A 15598-nucleotide genomic window follows, 5' to 3' on the forward strand; every position below is an offset into this window, starting at 1 on the left:
ATACATGTTTCTATGTATGTCTACAGCCACCAGTATCTGCAAACCTGGAAAAGATGAAGAAATAATGATAGACAGACCTAATAAAAGAGACCACTGCCAAGAAAGAGAGAATTTTTGGGCAGTCAGTTAGTTAGGAATGTGTGCCCTGTGGAAGGTAATACCTCTAGTTTTGGACCAGAGCAGCATTTATCCTCTCTGAACAATATGTAACCAGGGATGAGATCAACAAAACACTCGGACAACAGCAACAGTTTATATTTTAGAAGTTTAATATACAAACGCCTCGATGAAACACAACTATTAAAACCTTGAGAGCCGATGACTACCAGCAGTATTAACATAAATGGTCATTTAGGTTTCTGCTTTAGCTTCTGGTACCAATCAGGAACGTCTTTTTTGGTCTGCAAATGAAAGAGAGACAGAGAGAAAAATGAGGGTCAGATGATGAGCTACTCAACTCACTGCAGTGAAGCTTGAAGAAAGAAACAAAGCCAAATGACAGAAAAGCCGTTTATCTATTTATCATTTCCTGTCAACCTTTAGTGTTTCTTTGTCTGATCTTCTATCCAGGCAGGTTAAGGTGGTGTGACTCATATAAGGGTGTTGCCAACTCAGACACTTACAAACACAGTGGGTTTGGGTTTGTTTGGCGACTCTTCTTCTGTGGTCCTGTTGATACGCTTGGGCTGATGTTTTCCTGCACCAGAGGTCCTGATAGTCCCATTATCTGTTTCCAGCAGGTTTAGAGCGTCTCCTTGCCTGGACCGCATGCTGATCAGTACCTGCTTCATCACTGCCAACTCCTGGAGAATCACACAGTTCATAAAAATAGGGATATGAAAACAGTGGAGAACAATAAACAGGGATCTTTATGAGAAATAACCGGGAATGTAACTTAGCAAGCATTAGAAATCTCAACTAAAACAAGCAATTTTTATCAGGGATGAACAAAAACAATTCTTCTGGTGTGAATAGCATAATCCAAAATTGATAATATCTTTTAGTGTTATACTTTTTCAACATTTGGCTTTGAAGTATTTTTATTGCTGTTTTCTGGTGACATGCTTGTCCCGGATCACCAGCAACCACTTGCAGTTCAACTATAGACCGACCTGCAATAAGCTCAACAAGCTCAAGGGTCTGCAGGGGTGGCAGCAGGGCAGAGAGGAGGACTCCGGGCCATTTCACGGTTCTATTTATCACCCCTGAGGACATGAGCCCTGGCATGTCACAGCACACACACACATACACACACAAAAAACACTCGCACCCTGGTGGCATCCCAAACAGCCAAGCAGAGGAACAGCTGTCTATGACAGAGCACATAGCTCATACAGCAAACGGCTGGCTTGGGGGACACACTCCCACGTGCACGCGCACACAAACACATGCAATCTTGCAGGAAACATTGCAACACGGTGCAATAACTTGTCTGGTGTGAATATCAAAAGCCTGTTCATTTTTATTATGCAGTAGAAAGTGGAGCTGTCACAATTAGTTTGTTAATGACTTAAATTTAAACTTTAATGATGTTCAAACATGAAACATTATAGTTCCTTATCTTTGAAAAGGTATTTGATGTTGTCACCATGGGTCATTTTAGGTTTTATACCACTAATTTCAAGTGGTCATAATATTCTATTTTAGCCATGATTAAAACAAATTGTTATTATTTGAAAAATGGAGAAGAGACAACTGAATTTGTATAATTGTGTGTATTTTTACGGTAGTTAAAACATCAGAAACAGGACTCATGGCACGGCAGTAGCCATGTTCTGTTAAATTATATTTATTAACAAATGTTTATTGTTAAAGGAAGATTTTCTTGGAATTCATCATTTTAAAATAGTCCACTATATTGAAAGAGGGAGAGAGACTTTAAATGCACAACATAAATACAGAACACTTTAGTAGAAAACAGTTAATAAAATAAACAACTAACATCTAACAACAAACACGATCATCATGTGTACCTCTCGATGACTCAGGAGACGTTCCAGATCTGCTGCCATGTTGTTTTTCACCTGTTGCAGAGCAGTCCGTTCTTTCCTCAGAGAACTGGGGTCACACAAGATGTTGAGTTAATAGGGAGATTATATTACTTACTGTACTGCAAGAATGAATGTAATATTGAATAGTTTAATATTCTACTTAATTACAAGAGTCACGCTCAGTCCCGTTATTAACTGATGCTATTCTTCAAGTCAGGATATTTCAAGAGAGTAGGAAACGTGCAACACATCGTACACAGTGGAAGACTAGATAAGTTTTACTTAGCTTTGGGGCTGGGTCAGCTCAGATTCACTGAATGTTAAGGTGTGGTGTACAGTGTAATGTGAATTTCTGTGACTGTGTACTTAAGTATGATTTATTTAAAAATAGAAACAACAAATAAAATGTCTAGTAGTGCTAATTGTGGAAATCACTGATATAAAATAACCACAGCTGAAAAATGTATTAAACATAAGCCATGAATTTCTAAAATGAATAATGATTACTTTTAAATGCTTCCTTTCAAGCTCTTGAGTCTCATATCTTGTGAGAAAACTCATAATGTTCTACAGTATGGTTTGAGTGTTCTTTCCTGGGGCTGTGAAACATACAAGCAGGAGCTTGTAATGGGGGTTCTTTGAAACAAATCTTCTTGCAGAGTTCAGCTTGGTAGTCTCATCCCCTTTTTACTATGAAAAAAAAAAAAAAAGCTAGAGACCTGTCTGTGCTCAGACATTGACGTCACTGATTTGAGAAATACAAACCTTTAATATCTCCAAAAAATCTGAATGCAACTGTAACTCCTGAGAAACCTTCAGTGAACTGTCTTCTGTTAAACAGACAGCACTGGTCAAGGAAAGACTGTCAGATGGGAAGGTTTGAGAAGCTTGACATGATTTTAAAAGGCTTTTTTCCACTTGCCCCAGGTGAGTGCTCAATGGTAGCGAACAGCAAGAGAAAACCAGTTTGCATATTTCTCAACTTAAAATACAGAGAGGGACTAAGGGGAGTCCGTTCAGTACCAGGTAGCTGTTGATTTCCTGATGTGAAACACAACTAACTTATGTTCACATACAGGTTTGCACAAAAACAGACAGAACTCAATGTGGGAGGAACAGAAGAAGACAAAAGAGAAGAGAAATAGAAACAGAAGCCGCCCAAGGGTGGGGATGTGCGGCCTTCTGCTGCGATGAGTAACTTTAAAAATACAAAAAGAAACAAATGAAATTAACAAGAATGAAAACGTTTGGCAGCTGAGACAATAGATCTAATGGGCTTTGATTAAAATAATGTCAGGTGGTTCCATTTTCTTTTTGGCAAAGTACACTCTTGCATACAGAGGCGTGTTTCCTCTTTGTGAATGCATGTTTCTGCACATGTACCTGACGTCGTCCTCAAGTGAGGTGATACGATCCTTCAGCGTGCTGATCTGCGCATCCCTTTGTTTCACTGTTTCAATCAGGTAGCTATATGGCTGCTGTGCCTGCTGCAACAGTTCGTTGGCCGCAGACAACTGAGAAACAAAACAAATAAATGTACAGTATACCTGAGAAATATACAATTAACAACGTATAGATGCAACTTTTTTTCAAGACTCTAAAGTCAGCCTGCCCCATCTGTTGTTCTCTTGAACAAGACAAGAACCAGATTAGTGCTCTGAAAACTATAATTTAAGTACAAATAAATATACAAAATAAGTTACATTAAGTTATTACAGTTATTACTAAAATATTAATATATAATGAGGAACCAGGTATGAATGTAAAGGTTCTGCACAGTCATTCAGGTGTTAGTCATGATGACATTACATAAATAAGAATGTTGCTAAATATACTAATGAGATTGATCAGTGAAAAGGGCGAGCCACACTTCAAACTTGACTTACTTGACAGAACACTTAAGTACCTCATTACAAAATGGTTGCATACTGTAGTATTAACGAAGACGTTTTCCAGATTCTTTTCGTAAAAAAATGTTCTACAAAAGTTGCAGGAGGGAGTGAGAGAGCTAAACTTCTGTCACCTTTATGTTCATTATATTGAATGTTGACTCGTAAAAGCTGATCTCAGCAGTTAAGGAAAATTTTTACTTTAAAGCTAGTGTTTCATGTCATTAATGCTATAAAATAGGGCAATCCTGTCATATTCGTTAATGACTTTTAAAGCAACAACCATAGCTGAGATTTCTTTATCTCTGTGAGTGTCCATAAACATGAGCTCTTTGAAGGCCTAACTAATTTATATCCTTAGTAGTATACTTTAATTAGACACAAAGGCATAAAGTGGAAATGGAGTGAAAAAATCTTTTCAGTGTTATCTTAAAATGCATGTTAGAAAGGCACCTAAATAGTGTTATGATGATTACCACATATAATACATATAAGAGTCTGCCTGTACTATACATAGCACAATATGGCTCGGTATCATGCTTAAAATCTGTAAAAGCATAGATAAAGTTGTAGTGTTACACATTAAACCATTTTTACAGCCAGCCAGTAGTGAGTAGAACTGGGTGGGAGGCTAAGGACAATAGTTAGTTAGTCAGGGTATCTGTGTGGGTGGTTAAGTGGTTAACACCCTTGCCTTTTCTAGAAAATGTGAAGAGTAATTTTTCACCCTTTCTTTTCATACTCGATGAATCATGAGGTATTCCAGATGAGTGCCAGTCAGTCACAGCTGACAGTTGAATGGCTGGCTTATTTAGTCTCAAATCTACCCAACCTTTATATTCTGACTTGCACAATCTCTCCCAACATTTAGATTACAGTAAGAGTGGGAAAGAAGAAAGCACACTGGCTGCCGGCAGCACCATTGTCATAACATCAAACCTTACTGGATGATTTTTTTTATTTTTTGCATCACAACACGAGTGGTAGACACGTGCCTTCACACGCAGCATGCACAGGCAAAATACACACGCCCAAAATTATACTCTGAGAGTTGCACACACTTGCACCTAGTTTGCCAAAGACTACAAAAGCCTTGATGATTGTTGCAGTGAATTGTTTGTGTGAGTGAAGAGCATGGCCGTCATGGTTTTTGGCACTGTTTTCCCACTGTGTCAACAAGTGTGACAGATACTAAGACTTGAAGTTCTTGCTCTTCTCATGTACAGAGTACATGTGTCTACTGTCTGTTCTCAAACAACCTGTCATTATCCTGACAAGGTTTTAAATGAAATATTTGGCAGGACCATTGTTAAACTAGAATAAAAGGCAGGGGGCACTCCTGATGTGTGTTTGATATATGTGGCAACCAACCCAAGAGGCTGCTCATTTTCTTTTTTTCTGTTTGGTCATATTGTGAGATAAAGACCACCGTAAAGGTGGGGTCATGTCACAACTGTAGAGCCTTTAAAGATAATCATCAGATGTGCTCTCACCAAGGATTTTCACAGAATGTCAGTCAGTGATGTAAAAAAGGTAAATAGGAAGATAAGACCGAAATTGGCGGCTATGTTAGCAGAGAGACGTAAAAGCCAGCTGAAATAAATCATTATTATTTTCATAGAGGCCGTGAAATAACCCTTATCTGAGTTGATATGGGACGGTTGTGGTGGTGGGAAAACAAGTGCGTAGAACAGGTGCTGACTTGCAATGCTTTTTTTTTTCGACCACAAATTAAACTTGAACCCATTAACGGTGCTCCCCACGCAGACACACACCCGAATGTTGTGTATATTTGGATGTTTACGTGTGTTTACCTCCTCAGATATCTGTCCTGTTTGTGACTTGTGTCTTTCCAACTCTCTCCTCAGTGATGTATTCTGCCTCTCGAGCTGAAGCACCCTGCGGGCCAGGTGTACACTATTCGACAGCCACACAAACACAAACACATTTGCAGAAATTCCAAAACATGACAACACCAACAAGTTTATACTAGTGTGCCGTTTCTCCCGCAGTGTGTGGGGCCATAAATGTTGGAATTAATTTGGTTTTTTGGCTGCACAAGCATGCTTTAAATCTTCAAATCAAGACTTGTGTGTAAAGAGTTGCAAGTGACTTTAATGTCTTATCTTAAGTACATACAAAAACTACAAACCACTAATTAATAATTTTGAGCTGCAAAGCTAGAGTGAACATATTAAAGATTTTTCTAGGCAGATGTAAATGTTTCACCATTGAAACAACGGAAGATGCAAAATGTCACAAGCTGATAAAAACAGTGCATGTTTAAAAACATGTACAGCAAAATATTACAAAAATAATATTTGTTTTCTCTGCTGAGAAAACCAGAATTTAGCCAGTCGGCATTTACATTTTTGTGTAGTAAAGGCTCTAACAATGTATTCTGGCCTCATGTACAGTGACGTACCTCTGTTTTAATCTTCTTTTGGCCGTTGTAGGAACATTTGCTCCGTAGCCATACGAGAACAAAACCCTCTCCGCCTCCTCTTCATTCTCAACTGGTGACAGACAGAAACACAAATACTCTGTCAATACATCTGGCCATGGGAGGTTGATTTTATATGTCCTGCTCTTATAGTAGAATTTATACATTCACCTGTAGGATAATTCTGTAATTCTGTTATTACACTTAAACGTCTTGTTCATTCATTGTCACAAAGGCTGTACATTACACCTCCACAAAACAAATTACTTACATTACTGTCTCCTTTATTCAGTATGATGCTGCTGTGTTTTTATCTATATGAGTGTAATGTAGTTGCTAATACAGAGCTAACGCTTTGTTCTTACTTTCAGCTGCCTGCATGGTGATTTGGTCTAACTCCTGCTCCAGCTTTTCATACGTCTCTAATTGAGATGCCTTTTGGGCATTCTGAGCTTGCAGCTCTGTAACCCGCTTCTCGGATGACGTCTGCAGCCTGTAAAACTCCTGAGTAAGGAGCTGAAGGACAAGAGAGGACAGAAAGCATATGACAAATGTTGAACATTTTTTTCTGAGGTGGCCAGTATATATTTTTTTTTCAAAATGTATAAAATGATATCTCTGATGAATGCTGCTAATGTAAATATTACATTCTACCAGTGGAAAAAATTGAGGGCTAATGTTTTCATATTTTGAACTAGCTCTTGAATTATTGTGCTATTAAAAAGACAAAACAAAACCAATCTCTACAGTTCACTTCCTGTATTAATGGGTGTCAATACAGACAGAGATAAATATTGAGCCACTGGACAAATATGTAAATTATGTGACTAATTCTTGAGAAACAGTCTTCAAATATTACAGTTGTAACCATCAGTGGTACTCATTTACATGATATATGTAACAAAACCAAAAACATTACTGTTGCTTTTCCCTACTTTCATACTGTTAATTTTAATTAATAAAGAAGCTTCAGGAACACGGTCACACTGCTAAACACAATATTGCCTTTGTGACTGTGATTATCTATCTTTTCCTGGTATGTTCATCTATAAACACACTATACCAGTATGTCACTTTGTGCCATGTGTCCTAGACAAACTGACACCAACATTACTACTGGTGTAAAAACTGTTTATCTTTGGATTATGACTAGTGGTAGGGTTATTCCTTATTGTCTTTATGTTTAGAGTACCTCCAGTTTCTTCTGTTGCTTCTCACACTCCACCTGGCACTGGGCCAGGGCCTTGGCGGTTTCCTCCTTTACCATCTGAGCACGCTCAGCCTCGAAGGAGTGCAGTTTGGCCTGATTGGACAGTTCTGCTACCCGGCTGTCGGTACCCAGCTGGAGCTGACGAAACCTGCATAGATGGAGAGACACACACACACACACTCACATGAATAGGTGTGCTAAAAAGTGACATAATGGATTTTGGTGCAAAGAGATCATATGGACATATTTAGATGAACTAAACTCAGCTCACTGATCTTAGGTATAACTGCAAACAGATTCACTTATATTTCAAGATTTGTTTGTTTGTTTGTTTTCAAATTGTCAAGTATGAATAATTTAGCACAGCTTGTACAATTGTGTGTTTTATAAGTGTTTAAAGTGACCTTAAAAGAAGATAATTGCTGTATCATTTCAGGTCACCAAGCAGGAAATCCAAGTCTTAAAACATTTGGTTACAGTGCATATGTCATTAGCACTTGCAGCAGGTTTCGGCGGTGTTTAACTTTCATGATAGTATTTGGCAGCTGCAGAAAGGTGTTTTCTACTTGTGTGTAGTAATTAAGAAAGAGGACAAGGACAGAACACAGTTTCAGTTCTTACATGACACAATGTTGAATACAAGGTATTCATAATGTCAAAGCCTAGTCAAAAACAATAACACCTTGTCTTCAAGAAGAAAGAACACAGTGATCTAGATTTTAATCATAAACAAAAACATCCAAACCACAGAGACAAGGTGAACATAGGCAACGAATCAATTGCTAGAGATAACAAAGAGCAACAGTTTATTTATCCTTTTTGTGTATTATCCCTTTTGTGTTGTCATAAATTGAGTATCTTAGTTTTGTTGTTGGTGAAAATATACTGTAGTGTCATTTTTTTATGCTCTGGGACATTTTTAATTTTGATTACCATCAGGTATTTTACAGACTAATCAATTACCTGGTTAATTTAAACAATAAACATAATATTAAAAAAATATAAAATACTAAAATACGGAAAGGTAAAACAAGAGCAGGCAATAGCTTTCAAGCTTCCTGAGGCAGCACCCAGAGAGTCATGGTGGTTGGTTGGAAAATATTAATAACTCTCGATTACAGCTTAGCCGATAGGATTTCATCATCCATAGAGGACAAGCCTGAGCTCTCTGCTCACAGTGACAGACATGTACACATGGTTGACATTTTATGCCTTCTTTTATTAATGGTTGCTACAATCTAGAGACAAAGAGATTGAAGAAAAGTTAACTCATTTTTCCAGAAGAGTGAAGCCAGCTTTGTGCCCTTTCAAATGCCAAATTTAATGGCAGTATTTACAGCTACAGTAGGTAATAGTGCCTGGCTCGAGGGCTCCCCAGGGCAGTTTTGTTAAAGGAAGTTTAGCTCTGCGAGAGGCAAAAAATGGAAAACCACAGTCACACCTTTGTTTTGAAAAAGTTGATCACCATAACGGGCATACTCAAATAGAGCACTGAGATTCAAGCTGACTCTCTACGCTACAATCATCTGACACCATTTCAAGCTTGTCCGCCTCATTCTTTGCCCCAAAAATAGGGGCATGCCGGGGGTTAGGGGTTAAAGGCTTGTGGCTAGCATCTGTCGTTGCTGGCTTGCAATGGGACGCAGAGAGGGAATGTGATCGCAGCAGAGAGATAGTGTGCAAGGGAGAGTGAAATGTGTATGGAAATATCAACAACTGGCGCTTTGGATCTAGAGAAATGACTGGTATGTAGTAGTAACCCCGGACAGGGACGCTGCTGCTGCTGCTGTGCATGTGAAACTCTGTCTGTGGCAGATACAACTACATAAAATAGTCTTTAAAAAAAAGTATAAAAAAGTTTTTTTTAATGTTTAAACATACTGAAACATAAACTCACTTGTAATGTTTAGTCTTTTTGCTGTTTCACAAAAGTGTTGATTCAGTTGTATGATCATTTTGTTAAATGTAGTTTGTGCTGCTGCTGAACTGTACTATGTTACAGAGAGAGGTGTTTCTACTGTTCAAGCCTCATTGATATAAATGAGGTGGATAACAAGATAGAACAGCAATAGGTGTATGAGCCTATGCCCAATAGAAAACAATACAATTCAAAGGCAGCACAACCAGAAAAGTCTATTTTCCAAAACAATTGTACAGTTCAACCAACATCTCTCTAAAACAATAATAAAATAACATAAAAAAAAATAATAAATAAAAAAAAGGAACATTATCACCTTTACTGTTGTATTAGACGACCTTAGTTTTAGCTGGGCGGCAACAGAGAAGGAGTGGTTAGCACTCCTGCCTCACAATCAGAAGGTCATGGGTTTGAACCTTCCAGCCAGTTGTGGCTTTTGTGTGTGGAGGTATTCTTGCTTTGACTGTGTGGGTTTCCTCCAGGTACTCTGCTTTCCTCCCGCAACCCAAAGACACACACTTAGGTTAAATGATGACTCTAAATTGCCCCTTGGTGTGAATGTGAGTGGTAGTTTGTCTCTGTCAGCCTTGTGATAGACTGGTGGTCTGTCCAGGGTCACCAGTCTATCACAGCTGACAGCTGGGATTGACTCCAGCCGCCCTGAGACAGTTAACAGGATTAGGTAGGAAAAGTGATGAACTGTATATAATGGATTTAAACTTCCAATTGAGAGTAAATGTAAATGAAGCCATGCTGTGGAAAAAGCCGTTTCATAGAATTCCTATGAGCACACAAAACAAGTTGTTTGTTAAAAGATAAATCAGATACAAATACACATATTAATACTAATACTAATACTAATCATAATAATCCACCAAACCATCGATCCAGAGTTTTATGAACTACTACTTTACCAACCGAGTGACGGCCACTTGTTCATAGAAGCAACATAAATAAAGAACAGAAATAGAAATATACTGGTCAGGCTTAAACTGTGGTGTGTGTGTGTGTGTGTGTGTGTGTGTGTGTGTGTGCGTGTGTGTCAGGGCTCACAATATAACTGCTGAAATTTTCATGCAAGATTTGAAACCTCCAACAGGACCATGACCCAGAGGCACCTGTCCTGCAAATAATGACATAGGAATTGTTGCCTCAAGCGGAGATACAACAGAAACTAGCAACACTGACATTAATCACTAACAGTAAGTGTAGAAGTCACTAAAAAGCAACATAGCAAAGCCCTGTTAAGTTACAGAGATTTCCACTCAATACTATGTAATTTCTCTTCAGAACTGCAGAGTACCCTGTCTCTTACTTTGTATTTCGCTCCTGAAAGGCAGGCAGCCAGACCAGTGCCAACAATTGGTACTAAACTGACATCCAGCAAACTCTGACTTCTACGTGACCTAAGCTAAGTGATCGTGTGATCTTTAGCAAGACATGGTAAACCACAGCCACCAAAGTCCTGCCGCACCCACAACATGTGCTAATGACAGGCTGTTTCTGGCTCACACATCATCATCAGAGTGAGAACAAGCTCAGAGCTTTAAAGGAATAAGTGAAAAATTTAAGCTAAGTATAAACTTTTGTCATGATAACACACAAATTTAGAAGTTACACAAAGAACAATATGTCGGTTTTGTTAATCACTAGTTCTGCTTTGGCTAACCCCCCACATAAAGTGCTATCAATTTCCTGACAGAGTTTAAAAGTTCCCTGCAGTTGAAGTTCCTTAAACTTTTCCTGAAGAATTGCCTATTGACAGTGCACCCAGGAAGTGACCTATATTTATGTGTACTATGTAGCAGTTGTGCTTGGATTGCTTTCTGCTACATAACTTGTAAAATCTGAGCTATGAACAAAGCAGATACTCGTCTGTCAATGTATAATGATCGTAATGTAGTACAGCGACAACATATCAACAAAAAGTGTGATATTAAAACTCACTGTTCCAGCAGCTGGTCATATCTGGACTGACTGTCTCTTTCTGCAGCCACTGCTCTGTCCTTCTCCAGCACCGCATTGTCTCTGGCCTCACGCAAGTTCCTGGTGAAATACACAGAAAAAGGAAAAAAAGATTTCCAGATAGTGCAGCATGATAACAGGATAGAAACTATTTAAAGAACGAACAGTGTCAGAGGCTTCACCTGCTCCTAATTACCCAGAATCAGTTTGAAGGAATTGCAACTGTTAAGCATCAGTGTTAAATGGTCGTCTGAAAGTGGGTTAGCTAACTAATAGTTCATATGACATATAAGCAAAATGCTGAGTTTCTGGTTTGAACAGCTCCATATGTTTGTTAATATTTTCTTACAATACAATTTCTCAAGAATTACATTAAAATATGGGATACCTGTTCTCCCTCTCGTACATCTCTCTGGAGGTTCTCTGCAGGTTATCTATCTCCTGACTGGTTTTCAGTCTGATGTTCTCCAACTCCTCTCTCAACTTGGTCTCGTACTCTGACTTATAGTGGTCTCTGTAGATGAAGAGAGAAAAATGTGAATCTATCTTGACATTATGACTGGATCATAGGCTTAATCATGTTACCGGGCATATTACACCATCAGTGTCAGAACTTGGTGATTTTTACTAGCACTGATATTTGTGACTGGGGTAAAAGCCTAACCTGGATGCTACATATTTTTCATAGGCGTCCTCTCTTGCTCTCTTGGTGTCCTCTAATTGTACCTGAAACATATAAACAAAAAGGGTATGCTACATGATTCCTTTCAATTACTGAATGCCTTTTGCTTCAGATGAACCTCTAAGTTGGTCAAGTGTATGGACCTGCAGCCTCTCCAGGCGGTCTTCTTCATGTGCACAGCGGACGCTAAGCTCTGTGTTCTGCCTGTGTAAGTACTCCTTGTCTTTCTGCAGGAGGGTTACTGACTGCTGCAATGTTGCCACCTGGAGGATAATAAGAGAGGAAAACCCACACATCAGACACAGATTTTAATTAGCATTGTACAAACAAAACAGAGTGGAGGTGTGTCTAGGTGTGTGTGCTAAGCACCTCTTTGCTCAGTGTGTCCCTTTCCCTAGTCAGGGCAGAGTGACTCAAATCTAGCGTCTCAAATCTCCTCTTGAGGTCCTTTAGTTCAGCTTCAAAGTTGTCACGCTCACTGTAAAAAAAGAAATAGTACTTTAGCCTTCAAATAACTCAAAGCTAGCAGGCTGACCTCTTCTCACAAATTGAGCCTACACCTCTTGTTCTATCACACAAACACATACCGTTTAATGTTTGGATAGTTGTCTCGACGGTAGTCTCCTTCTTGGATATGTTGTTTGATATCAGCCAGTTCTAGGGTCAGTCTCTGACTCCTCAGCTCCAGCTCAGTACGTAGCCGACGCTCCTCCTCGTAGCTCTATGTATTCACATACATAGATAACATTTGTGTTACACGGATGATTCATATTACGTACACTGTGTAGACAAGCATTTAGGATTTTACCTCCAAAACACTTTACGTCATGAACAACACATTCTTTTCTTAAAATTATCTTGACCTGACAGGCAAATTCCCTGCTGGATGGATGAAAGTAAAAAATAAGAAACATCAAAGGCCGGCTCCGCCTGTGTCTAGGTGTCTACTCTGTGGCATTTAAAGTATGGTCATATTGTCAAATGTTTGTCAAGAAACTATTCTCTACAGCATTATATCACCAGTAGACTGTCTGTGACATCAGGTTATTTTTTGCTAAACTCTGACCCTGCCTACAGCATGTTGCATCATTATCTCATCAACATGTCACTTATGCCTACAGGGTGACTGCTGATGACTGGTGGTGTAAATAACACCACTTTCATTCAAGACACTGCAAGAGGTGAGAATGTCCTTTTCAAAGATGATGCAACTTAAGTGTGTGAGCATTAGCAGAAGGTTATGGTTGCTTAGACTGTGTCTTTTTCCAATTTTCACATTTTGTTTAAAGATAACTAAACTATGTCACTGTTCTGTCATGCAAAACCTCAAACAGTGCATGTTCTTTTGATTTATTCATTCAGGAAATTTGATTAAGCTCTAACAGGAAATACCTGGGAATAGATTACACACTGCCACAAATGATTAGAACAATACGCTTGCAGAGCTTTGATTTCCCTCAGAGAAATGACTGTCTCTGACATCAAGCTATGCATCAGCTCATTCCAGTATTAAGCTACACAGTACAATAAAAACAGTGTTCCTCGTCCACAGTTGGTATAAGATAACATGGGTTTAAGGTTAGCAGCAGCGGCACAAGCACAACTCAATGTAATGTGAACTAATGTGAGCACAGTGCAGTGTTATGTGAACTATAACCCATACATGAGCTAAACTTTGAACAGAGACAAAGGAAAAATTAGAAGCTCAGAAAAATGCCGAAATTCAACATGTGTGTAGTACCTCCATCAAAGACTTAATCTGGGCTCTGTACGCATCCAGGTCTTCAGTCAAACTTCCTCTCTTCACACTGAGCTCAGCCAGCTGAGCCCGCAGAGGAGTCACAACCTCATAGAAACGCATCTAAACACAGCACAGATAATTTAGTCACTATATTCTCTGAGTGGTTCAGGACTGAATGCCATAACATTGTGTCTGTGTTGTTAGGGAGAGCTCCCCTATACTCACAGCTACATATTCTTGTATGGAGAGTTTGTCCTCAGGGAGGTCGCGGAGCTCCTGGTACCTGTCCTGGGAGATGTCCAAATCCCTGAGAGACCGCCGCAGCTCTCCAGCCTTTTCACACAGATGTCGGTTAGTTTCTTCTAGCTGCTGCTGCCTGAGCAGGATGGCATCCATTTCCTGCTTTCGCAGAGCCTGCTGCTTTCTAGGAGGAAAAGATTTTGATAGCACAGTTCACATTTGTTCCTAACTAAATTAGATAGTTATGGTTAAAACATTTCTATGTATCCATAACATAACAAACGCAAATCTCTTCTATTAACCTTGACGGACGGTGTGCAGGTGCACTGACAACAATTTGCTTTTAAGGCAAAAAGGTGAATACAAGAAATAATGGGTAAGCAAAAACTATTCATGGCATTTGGTCCCATTACGTTTCATGACCTTATGCATGACTTCTTCTGAGACACAACTTCATCTCTCTCACCTGTTCTCTTCCTGAGTAAGTTTAAGCTGACTGTCCAGTCTCAGAGTCAACACCTGTTTCTGGTGTAGAGCATCATTTAGTCTCTCCTCCAGCTCCTCGATCTGAAATGCAGTTTACACACAAAGAAAAAGATGACAGAGCTATCAACCTGTGCTTCTTACAAATATATCTACATAAAAAGGTTTCTGTCCATCTTTCTTCTGCTCCGGACACTGAAACACCTCTGTCCTCTTACCTTAGACATATGGTCGGCCTTCATGTTGTCTATGATGAGGTTCTTTTGAGAAAGCTCAATTTTCAGCAGCTGGACACTGTGCAGCAGCTCCTTCCTCTCGATCAGCTGGCGGGTCACTTTCTGGGAACCGTCCCGCTGCTCGTCGGACGAGGAGACGTCCTCGGTCGTCGGCACGGTTGTCTCCAGGCTGATGTCCTCCGACTCCAGGTCCAGGGAGCTGGAGACGTTGGCTGTTGTCGGCTTCGGCTGGTGCTTCTTGGGAGGCATTTTGTACTGTTTGTGTCCTCCTTTTGTTAGATTACGAACGAGACTGGAGGACAAGTCACAGCAGTGCAGCAGAGATTACTTGAGATTAGAAACTTAATGAAGACTTCCAGGACATCGCGATATGTGACGCTCAGCGTCGAGAAACAAAAACAAACCCCAACCTAGCAACACTTTAGCTAACGCTAGCTAGCGCTGTGGCGTCTAAAGCAAAGTAGGAGTGTACTCATACTTAATGACAACAACAAATCACACCAGTAAACCATAAATACTGTTGTTTAAGCTGCGGCACCGAGCTGACGATGAAGCTGTTTTTATTTTCAAGACTCCCGCTTTGAAGCGCCTGCTAACCGCCGGTGACCTGACTGTAGCCACAGCGCCCCCTGTGGTCATTCATGTGCAATCCAGTCACAGTCTACTCGTGTAGTTACAATTCGTTACATCCAAGACTAATAATAATAAGATGGTCTAAAACATTTTACATTAAATGTGTGTTTGTTTTTACTTGAATGCTCTTTAAAAACTAAATATACTGTCTATAATTGCTAGTACGC

At 39.5% G+C, this 15598-nt stretch overlaps 1 protein-coding gene across 1 annotated transcript; it reads right to left on the bottom strand.

The window, feature by feature from the left end:
* Nucleotides 1-285: 285 nt before the first annotated feature.
* pibf1 (progesterone immunomodulatory binding factor 1) lies at nucleotides 286-15404 on the bottom strand. Its single transcript, XM_026356738.1, has 18 exons — nucleotides 14781-15404; nucleotides 14546-14646; nucleotides 14065-14263; nucleotides 13840-13959; nucleotides 12686-12819; nucleotides 12468-12576; nucleotides 12242-12361; nucleotides 12081-12142; nucleotides 11805-11930; nucleotides 11399-11497; nucleotides 7516-7681; nucleotides 6689-6839; nucleotides 6306-6396; nucleotides 5695-5797; nucleotides 3375-3505; nucleotides 1974-2058; nucleotides 624-803; nucleotides 286-401 (listed from the first exon to the last, which is right to left on the bottom strand). Exons 1-18 carry the CDS (start codon nucleotides 15045-15047, stop codon nucleotides 348-350), a joined length of 2298 nt encoding a protein of 765 aa, XP_026212523.1. The 5' UTR covers nucleotides 15048-15404; the 3' UTR covers nucleotides 286-347.
* Between the last annotated feature and the right edge of the window lie 194 nt (nucleotides 15405-15598).

Source organism: Anabas testudineus, chromosome 15 (genome assembly GCF_900324465.2).
Source record: "Anabas testudineus chromosome 15, fAnaTes1.2, whole genome shotgun sequence".
In the NCBI taxonomy this organism is placed as follows: Eukaryota; Metazoa; Chordata; class Actinopteri; order Anabantiformes; family Anabantidae; genus Anabas; species Anabas testudineus.

Coding starts and splice junctions, on each gene's coding strand:
- pibf1 (XM_026356738.1), bottom strand. CDS start 15,047: ATGCCTCCCAAGAAGCACCAGCCGAAGCCGACAACAGCCAACGTCTCC. Junction 12,820..13,839: donor AGATTAAGTCTTTGATGGAG/GTACTACACACA, acceptor GTGAATACATAG/AGCTACGAGGAGGAGCGTCG. Junction 402..623: donor AACCCAAACCCACTGTGTTT/GTAAGTGTCTGA, acceptor TTTCATTTGCAG/ACCAAAAAAGACGTTCCTGA.